This window comes from Prionailurus bengalensis, chromosome D2 (genome assembly GCF_016509475.1).
Source record: "Prionailurus bengalensis isolate Pbe53 chromosome D2, Fcat_Pben_1.1_paternal_pri, whole genome shotgun sequence".
In the NCBI taxonomy this organism is placed as follows: Eukaryota; Metazoa; Chordata; class Mammalia; order Carnivora; family Felidae; genus Prionailurus; species Prionailurus bengalensis.
In genome coordinates this window covers 55,995,751-56,010,951 of record NC_057351.1, presented here as the reverse complement: position 1 = coordinate 56,010,951, position 15,201 = coordinate 55,995,751, and the positions used below count along the sequence as shown (strand labels likewise).

The window sequence follows — 15,201 nt, the reverse complement described above, 5'->3', positions numbered from 1 at the left end:
AGTCAGGAGCAGTTTTTGAATTCCCAGTGTCAGAAGCAACGTAAAATAGAAAGACTGGGTCTTTGCCCTTGAGTTCGTTTAGCAGATGGTTATTGATAACATACCTAGCGCTGTCCCCGGTGCTGAGGTGCAGAGCTGTGAAGACAGCCCCCATGGTCCCTGCATTCTTGGACAGATGGGACACATGTGAACAAAATCTTAAGAATACTTGTTAAGAAAATTTAAAGCAAGTGTAAACTAATTTGTGAAACCAAGTACAGAAGTGCTAAGAATATGCTCAATAAACATGGAATAGTTATGTTCTCTTTCTGTGTAGACTTTGGCCTTGTTTACTCAGTGAGGCTTTCAGTGAATAAACAGCTGACGGATCCTGGAAATCATATCATACAACATATTTCAGACGATACTTAGAACGAAAAAGATTATTTCGCACTGACTGCCAGTTGCCCGAGGCTTGGGGATGAAAAGTAGCGGCTGCTGTGCTTTCCTCTGAAGAAGCCATGTGGCCCACTGGGAGGACCAGGGGACTTGTTGTTAGACCTGATTTAAGGCATTATTCCTCTGGCCCAGGAAGACCATTCATTCTCTCTGAGCTTGTTTCCTTCTCTGAAAATAAGGATAATAGTTATATCTAGTTCACAGATATCTTGTGAGGCTTCATTGAAATAGTGTTTTAGAAGCATTGATAAGTTGTGCTAGTGTGACTAGAGAAAAATGGTTGAGACTTGGTCTTATTTTAAAAGGCTCCTGTGGCAGATGAAGTGATCTCTGGTTTGACATGTGCACTTTACTAATGAGACCTGAGCATAATTATGATTTGAGATATCAGCAATAGGAAGAGAACAAAAATCCAATCCTTATGGATAAATCTTTATTCTTTTCTAAAAGATTAGATTTCAATATAGTCTTTTTTAAAAATTTTATTAATTTTATTATTTTTTTAATTTATATCCAAATTAGTTAGCATATAGTGCAACAATCATTTCAGGAGTAGATTCCTTAATGCCCCTTACCCATTTAGCCCATCCCCCCTCCCACAACCCCTCCAGTAACTCTCTGTTCTCTATATTTAAGAGTCTCTTCTGTTTTGTCCCCCTCCCTGTTTTTATATTTTTGCTTCCCTTCTCTTATGTTCATCTGTTTTGTATCTTAAATTCCTCATATGAGTGAAGTCATATCTTTCTCTGACTGACTAATTTCACTTAGCATAATACCCTCTAGTTCCAGCCATGTAGTTGCAAATGGCAAGATTTCATTCTTTTTGATTGCCTAGTAATACTCCATTGTATGTGTATACCACATCTTCTTTATCCATTCATCTGTCGATGGACATTTGGGCTCTTTCCATACTTTGGCTATTGTCAGTAGTGCTGCCATAAACATTGGGGTGCATGTGTCCCTTCGAAACAGCATACCTGTATCCCTTGGATAAGTACCTAGTAGTACAATTACTGGGTTGTAGGGTAGTTCTATTTTTAATTTTTTGAGGAACCTCCGTACTGTTTTCCAGAGTGGCTGCACCAGCTTGCATTCCCAGATTTCAGTATAGTCTTATTCCTTATCCTTGAATGAATTACCTGAGCTCTTTTTCTTTCCATCTTCGGACTTAAAGGAGGGGCTGTCTGATTGAGGCAAGTTGGGTGTTTGAGTTATGTGTGTCTAAATATTTTTACCTAACCTATATATCCATGAATCAAAGCTAAGTATAAGTTATTTTTGAAGGATACATTGTTTTGTATCAATTATACCTTTTGTGGCTTTTATTTTTTAAAATAATCAAGAAATAATAAGTCTTTTTATATTGACAGTTCTACTTTCAGGAGAGAGAAATGCATTACAGAAATAAGCCAGGTTCAGGGTGCCTGGTTGGCTTAGTTGGTTGAGCGTCCAACTTTGACTCAGGTCATGATCTCATGGTTCCATTAGTGCATTCGAGCGCTGCATGGGGTTCTCTGCTGTCAGCGCAGAGCCTGTTTTGGATCCTCTGTCCCCCTCTCTCTGCACCTCCCCGGTTTGTGCTCTCTCTCTCAAAAATAAACAGTTAAAAAAAAAAGAAAAAAAAAGAAGCCAGGTTCATATTTTACCAAGAAGATTTTTTAATTTTTATAAAAAAAATTTTAATTTTTTTTTATTCATTTTTGGGAGACAGAGCATGGGAGGGGCAGAGAGAGAGAGGGAGACACAGAATCCGAGGCAGGCTCCAGGCTGTCAGCTGTCAGCACAGAGCCCAATGTGGGGCTCAAACCCACGAACCATGAGATTGTGACCTGAGCTGAAGTCGGACACTTAACTGACTGAGCCACCCAGGTGCCTCTTACCAAGAAGATTTAGAGCAAAGGTTCTTGAGCTGTTCCTGTGGACTTTCTAAAGACTCTGATAAAGTTCCTAGTATTGTTAATGTTATTTCATTTGTAGATGCCTATGTACGTTTTTTTGGAGGACAGAATATATAGTTTTGTTAGATTCTCAAAAATGTTAGTGATTCAGTTGTGCCTGGCTGACTTGGTAGAGCATGCAACTCTCTCTCTTTTTAATGTTGATTCCTTTTTGAGAGAGAGAGAGACAGAGAGAGACAGAGAGACAGAGAGACAGAGAGACAGGGAGAGAGCATGAGCGGTAGAGGAGCAGAGAGAGAGGAGGGCACAGGATCCAAAGTGGGCTCCACACTGAAAGCAGTGGGCCGGATGTGGGGCTCAAATTCATGAACTCCGAGATCTTGACCTGGGCTGAAGCTGAACGCTCAACCAACTGAGCCATCCAGGTGCCCTGAGAATGCGACTTTTGATCTCAGGGTCGTGAGTTCAAGCCCCATGTTGGGCGTGGAGCCTACTTAAAAATTAAAAAAAAAAAAAAATGTTAAGGATTCAGAATAGTGGGAGCCCACAGATAATGAGCACCTTTGATTGGATTAAGCAGTGGCATTTTCGCTTTGCCCTCCCCTTAGTCATTTCCTCCATCTTGAAAAGCCTTCCTTGGCTGTCATGATGATATCCTATTCTTATTCTCCTTCCTTGTTAATTCTTTTCCACTTCTGTGGTGGCTTACTGTTGCTGGTCTACCTCTGCTTCCTGTTTTTAAGTGATCTGTCTTGAGTTCCCTGCTTATCTCTGCTCTTGCTTTTTCCCTCTCAGAAGCTTGGGCTAATCCACTGCTCTATTCTCTCTTTAGGATAACTGCTGCCAGACCTGCATCTCCAGATCTGAATTCTCTTCCAGTTTCCAAGGACACAGATCCACTTACCTGCTGTCTGATTCTTTTAATGCAATGAATATAACTAAATTTTTTTAATAGTTATTTGGAAATATTTATTCCTATTTTTTTCCCATAATTAATTAGATTTTATTCAAAATTCTTTGGATTAAAAACTGCTGTGAAAAATTACAAATTTTCAAGTTATACATCGAAGCTCCAGGTTTCTCCTGTTTAAATCTTAGCCAAAAATGCTATAATAGAAAGTACTGTGAAGTTTTCTTTTTTTCCTGGTTTTATTTTTTATTTTTTAAAATTTACATCCAAATTAGTTAGCATATAGTGCAACGATTTCAGGAGTAGATTCCTTAGTGCCCCTTACCCATTTAGCCCATCCCCCCCCACAACCCCTCCAGTAGCCCTCTGTTTGTTCTCCATATTTATGAGTCTCTTATATTTTGTCCCCCTCCCTGTTTTTATATTATTTTTGTTTCCCTTCCTTTATGTTCATCTGTTTTGTCTCTTAAAGTCCTCATATGAGTGAAGTCATATGATATTTGTTTCTCTGACTAATTTTACTTAGCAAAATACCGTCCAGTTCCATCCACGTGGTTGCAAGTGGCAAGATTTCATTCTTTTTGATTGCTGAGTAATACTCCACTGTATGTATGTATGTATGTATGTATATATATATATATATACATATATATATATGTATATGTATATATATATATATATATATACACACACACACACACCACATCTTCTTTATCCATTCATCCATCAATGGACATTTGGGCTCTTTCCATATTTTGGCTATTGTTGATAGTGCTGCTATAAACATGGGGGTGCATTTGTTCCTTCGAAACAGCACACCTGTATCCCTTGGATAGATGCCTAGTAGTGCAGTTGCTGGGTCATAGGGTAGTTTTGTTTTTAGTTTTTTGAGGAACCTCCAAACTGTTTTCCAGAGTGGCTGCACCAGCTTGCATTCCCAATATAACTAGATTTTTTGATGGTGATTTTATAAAAGGAACAAATATTATTTGAGGGAAATAATGTAATTTAATTATCATCATCAAGAACACACTCCAGCAGCGCCTAGGTAGCTCAGTCGGTTGAGCATCTGACATGATTCTGGCTCAGGTCATGATCCCAGGGTCATGGAATTGAGCCCCGCATCAGGCTGAGTGTGGAGCCTGCTTAAGATTCTCTCTTTTTCTCCTTCTGCCCCTCCTACCCACCTTACGCGCACCTGCACTTTCTCTCTAAAATTAAAAAGAAAAAAAAAAAAAAAGAACACGCTCTCCAAAGAGATTTATTTAGCAGAGGGTTTCTCAACTGCTTCTGTGGACATTTTGGGTCAGATAATTCTTTGTTGTATGAGATACCCTGTACATTGTACCATGGTTAGCAACATCCCTTAGTCTCTACCCATTAGATGCCAGTAGCACCCTTCCCCCAGTTTTGACAACCCAAAATGCCTCCAAACATTGCCAAGTGTCCTCTGGGGACCCCCAGATGAGAATTGCTGATGTAGCACTTCCTTATTAATGAGCATTACTTTCAGTAGTTAGAATCTTACCCATTCTTCAAAGCCTAACCTGAACCACACATCTCCCCTTTGAAACCTTCTTTGGCTAACCCAGCCAGATGTGCGTTTTCCTTTGGATTCTTGTGGACACTACTAAAATGTTGACATTTAGTATGATTTATCGTCATTATTTACTTCACTTGTATCATCTAATATCTGTAGCTAGTTTCTTTTCTGAAAGACAGGGCCAGACTTAAGAATATATTTGTGGTCTCCTGTCTCCTGTTCTTTTTCTCCCAGTAATGACATCTAGTAGGCATTTAGTAAACATTTGCTGGTGAGAGGCATAGTAGTGGTAAGAACATGAGCTCTGCATTCAGTTAGGCTTTGGTTCATTTCCCAGCTTTGCTGCTCAATAGCTATTTATCTTGGGGCAAGTTAACTTGTGTAGGCTTCAGATTCTTCACCTGTAAAATGGCAAGAGTGTTATCTCATGTACAAATTGTTATGAAGATAAATGAGATAAGGTATATAAGAAACTCAGAGCAGTAAAGTGGTAGCTGTTATTGTCATTACATTTTTTAATTTAATTTAATTTAGTTTAATTTATTTATTTTTAATCTTTATTTTTTGAGAGGTGGGGGAGGGGCAGAGAGAGAGGAAGACACAGAATCCGAAGCAGGCTCCAGGCTCTGAGCTGTCAGCACAGAGTCTGATGTGAAGCTCAAACTCACAACCCTGAGATCATGACCTGAGCCGAAGTTGTATGCTTAACCAGTTGAGCCACCCAGGTGTCCCAAGTTGTTACAATGAACTGAGATTAGGGCAAGTGGACAAAGTGATGTTTATTTGATAGAGAGTCAGAAATTCTCAAGCTATTGAACCTTCAGTTTGTAGAAATATTAAGTGTAGATTCTCTAGCTTTTAGGTGGGATGTTTGCAAAAAGAAATGTTTATAAATGTGCTTAATGTTCTTGTTTTTCTTTCAGCCTAGGGTTCCCCTGAAGGATCCAGAGTTCTCCTGTTGTCCACCCAGAATTTTCTCTTTAGTGGGCCAGGCATCATTACCGCTCGTGGAGAAACTTGGACTTGCAGCCTGCTTGCTGCATTTTGAATTGTGAGAGTCACCTAATCCTGTGACCTGACTGACACCTCTAACCCCACTCACTGGATAATGTCTATAGACTCTGCCTACTGAATGAGTGCTGGCATCTCTCTTTCTCTCTCTTTGAAAATATCATGGGGAAACCACTGAACTAGCCAACCAGCTCACACAGCGCAGTAAATGGGCAGGACCAGGTGGGCTTCAGTGCTCATTCCATGTATTTGTTCAGGCAGATATTATTTTTAAAAATATGAAAGTTGTGCTCAACTGTCAGTGATTTTTTTAAAAAGTATTGTCAATCCTCGTGGGTTGATACTATTTTTAACTGATATTTGGGGCTTTTCTCTGTTTTGTTAGTGTTGGGGGTATTTTGGTTGTTTCTTGTTTGTTTGTTGTTGTCTTTTTTAAAGCCATTTTTCGGATAGGTACTCTAAATTGCCTTTAAGACAGGTGTCTTTCCCTTCTTTTTCACCTTAAGCTTTGGGAAAGCTCTTTGTCTCATGTGGCTGTACTCCTCAATATCATTTGTGTCCAAAGAACTTAACAGCTTTCCCGGAAATTTACAAATTATTTCTTGGGCCTGAGATTGCAGGGTATTTGGCCGATGGCATTGAAAAGGGAGAATTCAGAATGATAGAATATTTTAACAAATGTCATTTGTTAAACTTTGTCTCTTCCTCCCTCCTTGCATCTCTCCCTTCTTCCCTCTCTTCCCCTTTCCTCAGTGATGCCAAAGTAATTGTGTGGTTGCTGAACTCGTCTCCTTCATTCAGTCTCCTCTCACCTAAAACATCTCTGGTGCCAGTACTTCTGTGCGAAATCACTGTGACTCAAGGAAAGTCACTGATGGCTTAATAGAGGTTTGCTGATACATCTGAATGTAGTGGAAGCTCTGGAGTGTGACTAGGATGGGGCCAGCTGGCTTTATGACCGTGGTGACTCCTTGTGGACGGGATTATATTGCATCCTTCTAAGGGATGGTGTGTGCGGGCTGGACTGTCTCCTGAGAGCAAGCTGGAGCCACAGGGAGGAAGCCAGCATCACTCTGCAGGGCTGGGAGGATTTAAAGGAGCATGTTCTCCTTTGGAAGCAGTTAAGGCTTATCACCCATGCTTGAGGAGGGTTGCTGTGCTGCCCCCTCCTCGTCAGGATGGGCAAGGGAGTGGTCTGGAGGTGGGGCTGGGGCTTTGACCTGGTTGGGGATGTTCACGTGCTGTGCGTTGGAGGTGAGCGGTGGCATGGCTTTGATCCGGTGTGCGGACTCACTCGGAGAGCGGTGTGTGGCCGGCTAGGACGTTCGGAGCGGGCCTGCTCTATTAAGCTGCGCGGCCGCTCTTGCCCTGTGCTGGAGCTGAGTCAGGCTCTGTGCGGAAGCAGTTGCACTGCAAAGTATGATTTGCTGACTATCTTCAAACTATTGAAAAGGCTGCGTTTCTCCTGAAACGGAAGATGACTCTGCGGGGAGCAGGCTTCGGTTTTGTGTCCAGGTGTCAGTCCTCTCTTCCGTGCTTCCTGTTTCATTTGCTGCTGTAACAGCAGTAGTGAAGGGAAATGTAAAATTTGGCTTTCCAATTCAATGGATTGTGAACGGTAGATGGTGAGGAGTATAAACCTGCGTAGAATCCCTTTTCTCTAAAACAGTTTTATGTCATTCTTAAAAATATTTTTAGCAATTTCACTTATGTAGATTTCTATTTGGCTTTTTTCTTATTGAGAAAATAAGCACCAGCTACCAGTGAATGCAAACAGACGCTGCTTTCGGTATGACCAGACTGAAGTAATGCTCTCCCTTAACTCTGTAGTTCGTTTCTTTATTCGTCTAAATGTTTCATCCCAGAGTGGCGTGGTCGGTTAAACATGCCTGGCATCAGGTGGAGAGAGCAGGGCAGTGACCTCATAGCTCCCTCTCATCAGGTTTGTTCTGGCGTTCTATTTGAGGAAGGTGGCTGAGATTTAGGAGACTTTCTTTGGTTGGATGGAATTGATACCCCAGGGTAGTGTTCTGGCACCAGGATGGTGAGAAAGATGCTTGCCACACGCACATGCTTTTATATAGCTCGCTTCCTTGGGCAATTTATGTGTGTATTCGGGTATGTGTGTTTCATTTAAGTTATTTATTAAATATACTTTCCCTTGCTTAAAGGGTGTGATAGGTAATTTTTTAACAGAAGCTGTGATCCAGTTGGAATCCAAATTTGAGAAATAAACAGCATAACCTTCTGCCTTGTAATATGTAAGCGTTCTAATCCTGTGGAATCTTACGGAGAACTCAAAGACAAAGCCCTTTGTCATTTGCCACAGAAGGGTACTGTCTCCCTTCTGACTTGGTGGGCGGGTATTCTTGAGCCAGTATTTAACAGTTTTTTAATCTATAAGATGTTTTTTTAATCTGTTATGTTTATTTTTCATGTTGGAACAGTCTCTTTGGAAATGCCTCTTCTTATGATTTTTAAGATTTCATTTCTTTCTGGGGTCGGTTGCGATGGATTCTGATACGTCAGTGCAGGGCAGTGTATTTGTGCCAGTGGGCATGAGCATGGAAAGACAGAGCACCGCCTTGATTCACATCACTGGGTGAATCAGTGAAAACCATAGTCACTGGGGTTTCTAACCTTTTATAATGACAGACTTTTGCACTGGGACCAGTGAGTCTGGTTTGAAAAACTCCACTGCCGCAGCGAAAGAAGATTAGAAGATACTGATGATACCTGAGTGCCAAAACATGTCAAAGGAGATGGTTGTTTACAAATCGTAACTGAAGCGGCAGTTGGTCCTCCATACACTCTTCACCCTGAATATCTTTCTAGGGTCTGTCAGGAATGACAAGGGAGCACCCTTGGGAAATGGAGCAGTGCAGGGCTGTTGACGGCGATGACCACTGCATAGGCAGCCCTTTGTTGGCCTGTGAGGAAGCCAGCAGATCCCAGAGTGTCGGAGCAGAGCCTTTCCTCCCGGATAGCAGTGTTTTTGTGCAGCTTGCCTCGCAGGAGTCTCTGTTAGGATATGGTTTAAAATACTGCCTCCTAGGAGAAGCTGTGGTCATCGCAACTGTGCCTCGCAGTGACCAGCTGTGTGGCCCATGCTTACCTGGGGCAGCCATCTTTGGGAATGGACTTCTCTAGACTCTTGCTGCTTCCTTACTTCACACAGGGCCTCACGCAAATGCTGGAAGGTCTTTTCTAAGTAGATTTCCCTTTTCCCGGGGAGAACCTCATCCCTGTCCCCTCCACCCTGAAGCTTTTGTACTGAAGACAAGACCTTGATCTAAACCTGGATACCAGCATTTGGCAAGATTGCTCTAGAATCTGGGGAAGATTTGGGTTCCTAAGATGCACAAGCTTTTCAAACCAGTGGTAATTAACCCAATCTAAAACTCCCCAGGGAAAAGCTAGCTTCCCTAGCAGCCAATGCCAACGTGTAGTGGAGAGTCAGTGCAGGGGCTAGTGAGGAGGTGGGGTGGTGATAGTCTGAGCGCTTGCGTTGCCATGGAAGCTGGAGTGTTCAAGGCCACAGCCTGGGGGCTAGAGAGCCATTGAGCAGAGCACTCGCCCACACTTGCTGGGAGCCTGGCAGAGCCTATTGGGAAAAAAACGCTCCTGCCCCCGGGGCCCTTCATAGCAGGGGTTGCCCTCCCATTCTCCCTGAGCTCCCTCAACACGGAAACAAGGTTTCTTAACTGTTTCACCATTTTTTGTATATCATTCTTATTTGACTATATATCGGATAGATCTATGTAACTGTAAAGAAACAACCATATGCACTGTCTTTTTTATTCATGTAATATTCTGAAATTAAATCTTTTGTTTCATATCCATAGGCTTTGACTGGTCTCTTAATTCCAATTTTCACTGATTGTCTTAAGGAGAGATTGCTTCTTAAAAAATTTTTTTCTCCTTAGTTTTATTGAGATATTGACAAAGAGGTTGGCCTCTTATTCTGAGGAATATGAAACCTGTCTAAGAAAATCACCTCTGGCTTGTTTTCCAGCTGAGTAGATGAAGTTCACAGGGAGTGGGGCTTTTGGCTGATAAGAAATGGGATTGGAACCTCTGGGAAGTCTGAGATTTTTGGCGTCCTGTGGTTGAGTCTAGAATGTTTTGCACAGATTCAGTCTCTCACATGATTTTATTTCCTCGTGTAAAGATAAGGAATGATGGGGTGCCTGGCTGGCTCAGTTGGTGGAGTGTGTGACTCTTGATCTCAGGGTTGTGGGTTCGAGCACCACATCAGGCGAAGAGATCACTTAAAATCTTAAAAAAAAAAAAGGAATGACGGTTATAATGACAGTAAAAAATGATTGATATTTTCATCTAGGGTAACAAGTCGAGGTGTTTAGACAACCTGGTTGAAATGTTTCTGCCACTTATGATGTATATGACCTTGGGGATGTACCCTCATCTGTCAGGTGGGGTTAATGGCATCTTGTCTCAATAATGCTATGCTTTCAGATGTAAGGGCTTGGCAGAAAAGTCTTTTTTTATTTATTTTTTATTTTTTAAATGTTTATTTACTTTTGAGAGAGAGGGAGAGACAGAGGCACGAGTAGGGGAGGGGCAGAGAGAGGGAGACACAGAATCTGAAGCAGGATGCAGGCAATGAGCTGTCAGCACAGAGCCCGATGCAGGGCTCGAACTCACGAACCGTGAGATCATGACCTGAGCCAAAGTCAGACGCTTAACCAACTGAGCCACCCAGGTGCCCAATTTTTTTTCTTTTTTGAAGTATTTAATTTATTTTTTATTTTTAAAAATTTACATCCAAATTAGTATATAGTGAAGCAATGATTTCAGTAGATTCCTTAATGCCCTTTACCCATATAACCCATCCCCCCTCCCCCAACCCCTCCAGCAACCCTCAGTTTGTTCTCCATATTTATGAGTCTCTTTTGTTTTGTCCCCCTTCCTGTTTTTACCTTATTTTTGTTTCCCTTCCCTCATGTTCATCTGGCCCAATTTTTTTGTAATGTTTATTTTGAGAGAGAAAAAAGTGCAAGTGGGGGAGGGGCAGAGAGCGGAAGAGAGAGAATTCCAAGCAGGCTCCATGCTGTTAGTGTGGCTCGAACCCACAAAACATGAGATCATGACCTGAGGTGAAACCAAGAGTCGGACACTTAATTGACTGAGCCACCCAGGTGCCCCTCGCAAGAAGTTTTAGTCTGGGGTCTGTGATTGTGCTTTGGAACATTGTTTGCCCTTGTAATTCTATGTAAAATTTTGTGTACGTTTGAATTTTTCTAAGGGAGAGATTTTGTAGCTTCCACAAGAATCCCAGAGGAGTCCTTGACCACTAAAATACCAAGAACCACGAGACCTCCACTCTGCCTGGCAGATGGCAAGTATTCATTAGATGTTAATTCTCTCTCTGTGTCTGCCAAGAATACATTTTATAAGCAGCAGGTTATTGATGCTGACATAGTTATTTTTGATAACAAAGGAGTTACTTAAATCTGTACTGAAATAAAACCTCTGCAGTTGTCTTTACTCCATTACCTACCCATGTGCTCCTCGTTTGCCATGTAGGCTCCCTGGGTGCTGCACAGAACTGTCTGTCCCTCTTCCCAGCCCCCGGGGGCCAACTCATATATTATTTACTGTAAAGAAAGGAGCCACATCTTTTTCCAGGGAGTGAATCATGGAGAGACTCATAGATAGCACATGGGAAACTGAGTAATGCAAAAGGAAAGAAAAAGGTGTGGAGGAGACAAGAGTTATTTTGAAAAATAGGAGGAGGTTCAAAATGCCTAGTACAGTGCTGGGCACATTATCAATACTTGAATTGTAGAAAGGAATGGAGAAGCAAGATATGCATTAAATAGCAGAAAGGGAAGATGGGAAACAGAACTGGGAAAAGGTTTCCTTAGCCTCCCCTTCCTCCTGGGCTAGTTCTGTGGCCTCTGTCCCCTGTGGTGGGCTGCCCGCTTTTTGCTCCTACCTACATCTCTGAATTAAAAGCATACGGTGGGGGTGCCTGGGTGGTTCAGTTGTTTGAGCGTCCGACTTCGGCTCAGGCCATGATCTCACAGTTTGTGAGTTTAAGCCCTGCAACGGGCTCGTGGCTGTCAGCGCAGAGCCTGCTTGGGATCCTCTGTACCCCTCTCTCTATGCCCCTCCCTTGCTCTCACTGTCTCAAAAAATTAAAAAATGAAAAATAAGTAAAGGCATATGGCGGTGGGGATGGTAAGGAGCCTGAACCCCAGGCTAGAGGGTTGTGGTGTGGAGTTCATCATTGTTTAGATGTTTTTAAGTCCCAGCCACTTAATTTCTCCATGAAAAGCAAAAACAAAAATTGGGGTGGAGCAATGGCCAAGATTTGTTCCAACTTGATCATTAATATCTTTTTTTTTTTTTAACGTTTATTCATTTTAGAGAGACAGAGAGTGAGCAGGGGAGGGGGAGAGAGGGAGACACAGAATCCAAAGCAGGCTCCAGGCTCTGAACTGTCAGCACAGAGCCTGACGTGGGGCTCGAACCCACAAACTGTAAGATCATGACCTGAGCCAAAGTCAGATGCTCAACCGACTGAGCCACCCAGGCACCCCAATCATTAGTATCTTTTATCAGCAGCATCTGGTGCCCAGACCCCAAGTCTTCTACCTTGGAACCAGGATGGAGGTTAGCAGGAGGAGCCACTGGTGTCATTGCTAGCTTCTGCTTTCGTTCCCAGAAATAAGCCTTTTAAAATTTGTGGTGCCTTGGTACTGAGGGCTGCTTAATTCAGTTGAACCACAGAGAAAAGAAACAGACTGTCTAAAGGTTGTTAGTGCAGAAGCCGTTCGTCAACATCGGTGTAGGCAAGTAGAGGTTGCTTTTAAGAGCTGCTCCTGTCCATGAACTTCCCAATTTCCCATATTGAAATAAGACTGGTAGGCGCTCTAAGGAGTTCAAGCCTCCCGTGAATGAAACACTAATGCCACCATTTATCAAGTGCTTACAATGTACGAAGCCTCGTGCTAGCCAATGAATGCCTTATCTCACTAAAGTCACACATGTCTGTAAAGTATTGTTCTCTCCAATTTTATAATAGGAGACATAGGAAGGGTTTAATGTATCCAATGTCAGCCAAAAAGCAGTAGAGTCAGGATTAGCATGTAGGGCTGCCTGACTTCAAGAACTGTGGTCTCATACAGGAGTTACATACCCAGTGTCTAAAAGAGCCAGGAGGGAAATACAAGGTTGTGAAAACAACTGCTTCAAGAGATTGAAAAACGGCATAGGAGCCAAATACAACTCCTCCACAGCCTGGATTTGGCCCACGAGCTCCACTCGGCATCCTCTGTGTGACACTGCTGCGCATCTCCTGGCGGGGCCCTGGGTCTGCGTAGGACGTTCTCCTGAGCTTCTCAGTGCTGGGTCTGGGAGACAGGAGGCGTGCCTGTCAGGAATGGCATTCGGATGCAGGAGGGGGGTGTCCATCATAACCACCCCCTTCCCCTGACTGCTGGGAACTGCTCATTTCTTTGCTCTCTCACAGGCACTGTTGGATATGGTAGCCCCTCATCTTAAAAGGATATCGAGAACCTGAAATATGGCAGTCTGAACTGCGATGTGCTCTCCGTGTGAAATACACCCCAGAATTCAAAGCCTTAGTAAGGAAAACAGCATGTGAAAATGTCTCCATTTTTATAAGAATTACATGTTGAAATGATATTTTGGATATACTGGGCTAATAAATTATACCACTAAAATGAATTTTACTTGTTTCTTTTTTTTACCTTTTTAATTAACACGGTCACTGGAAAATGTTAATTTACGTAAATGGCTCATGTTATATTGCTGTGTGCCAGAGCCTCTGGGGCTCTAATCCTAAGCTGTCCTTTCTTTCCCAGAACATACTCCTCAACTCCAGTGGCATCTGTGGCCACATCTTCTCTTTTCCTTTAGTCATGAGACCACCCTGGAGAGGGGAGGGAAGGTCACAGGAAAGGTGGTAAAAGGTTTAGCCGCCGGCTTCTCTGGGATTGGCTCCTGCCTGCTATGGCTGGCCATGGGAATGCCTCTGCTCCTGGTGTGCACAGCCCTGGGGCTGCTGGGATTTGCTACAAAGGGACTTCAAGTCAGGGTGTGCACTGAGCACGGCCTGCTTCTCCCAGAGGCGATGCCGCCCTTCAGTGTTTGTCCGTGTTGTGATCCATCAAGATCTTTTTTAAGTTAATGAATTCATAATAAGGTGTGTGTGTGTGTGTCCTGTAGTTTCTATATGGATAAAAATGTAGCTGTAAAGTGTAGAAACTGAAATTTGTGGGTGTTAAGGGTCTTCATCTTCCCAAATGCAGGGAACTAGTGATGAATTCTCTAAAAGCAAAGGAAGAGGAAGTTGTGCTGGTCAGAGCAGGAAAGAAAACGTTAAAAATGTAACCTCCTTCCTCATGACCAACTGTCTTGGGCATAAAACACCCATTAATTTTTCTGTTCAGCTTACAGGCCTGGGGCCAGGGCCTTCTGCCGGCCCAGATGAAAAGCCACTGGGATTTACTGGAAACCTAATCACCCAGTAATCCAGGCTTTATTAAGTACTTTAATGTAACTGGAATTGACCATTAATGAGAGGTTTTGTACTGCAGCCACTTCTTGAACGCTTGCTGTGGGAATTGTGTGCAATGAACCAGGAAGAGGAGGAGAATGGAGAGGAGAGGCATGGCCGTCTTTTTTGTCACTGCTTCCCTCTTCCATGGAAGCACAAAAGCCTACTCTTTCCAGAGCAATCTAGAAACCATCTGGTATGGAGGAAAAGGGGATATATTTAGTCTCAGGCAAATCCTTTGCAGAGACAGAATCGGCGCCTGGCAGAGCTATTTGGGACTTAGGGACAATGGCGCCCTCTCAGGGCCATTGTGAGGAGGGGAAGGGGTTGGAAGCATACCACCAGATTCCCCATGCCCACTTGAGCCAGGGAGCTAGCTCCTTTGTCTCTGATTTACAGTAAGAATTTATATAAATAAGGAGCCTGAAAGTCATCAAACTAGCTCGCAAATGATGTTTTACAGATAGAAATGGAGATTTGGAAAAATAGTGACTTAGGCCTGAGGTGATACATCCAGTGAGTGGCAGTGAGTATAGTGTATAGAATTGAATTCATCTTTCCTTTTATTTTATTTTTAAAAATTATTTAATTTTTTAGAGAGTATGAGTCGGGGAGAGGGGCAGAGGGAGAGAGAGAGAGAATCTCAAGCAGGCTCCATGCTCAGCAAAGAGCCCCATGGGGAGCTCGATCTCAGGACCCTGGGATCACGACCTGAGCTGAAATCAAGAGTTGGGCACTCAACCATCTGAGCCACCCAGGCACCTTCATCTTTCCTTTTAAAGCAACTCTAAGCATACAGTTGGATAAGATGTATACATCCCTGTAACCACCACCCCAATTAAGATGTATGATA

At 42.8% G+C, this 15,201-nt stretch overlaps 1 protein-coding gene and 1 non-coding gene across 2 annotated transcripts in view; one reads left to right on the top strand and one right to left on the bottom strand.

Annotated features, from left to right (window-relative positions):
* ARHGAP19 (Rho GTPase activating protein 19) overlaps positions 1-9,642 on the top strand; it is a 67,503-nt gene extending 57,861 nt beyond the window's left edge. Inside the window, exon 12 of the mRNA XM_043597130.1 lies at positions 5,713-9,642. Within this exon, the coding sequence (XP_043453065.1) occupies positions 5,713-5,717 (5 nt within the window). The 3' untranslated portion in view covers positions 5,718-9,642. The remainder of the gene's footprint in view (positions 1-5,712) is intronic.
* A 2,634-nt stretch (positions 9,643-12,276) lies between these two features.
* On the bottom strand, positions 12,277-12,361 carry TRNAQ-UUG. The gene has a single exon. It is a non-coding gene; the product is annotated as a tRNA-Gln (tRNA).
* Positions 12,362-15,201: the final 2,840 nt, after the last annotated feature.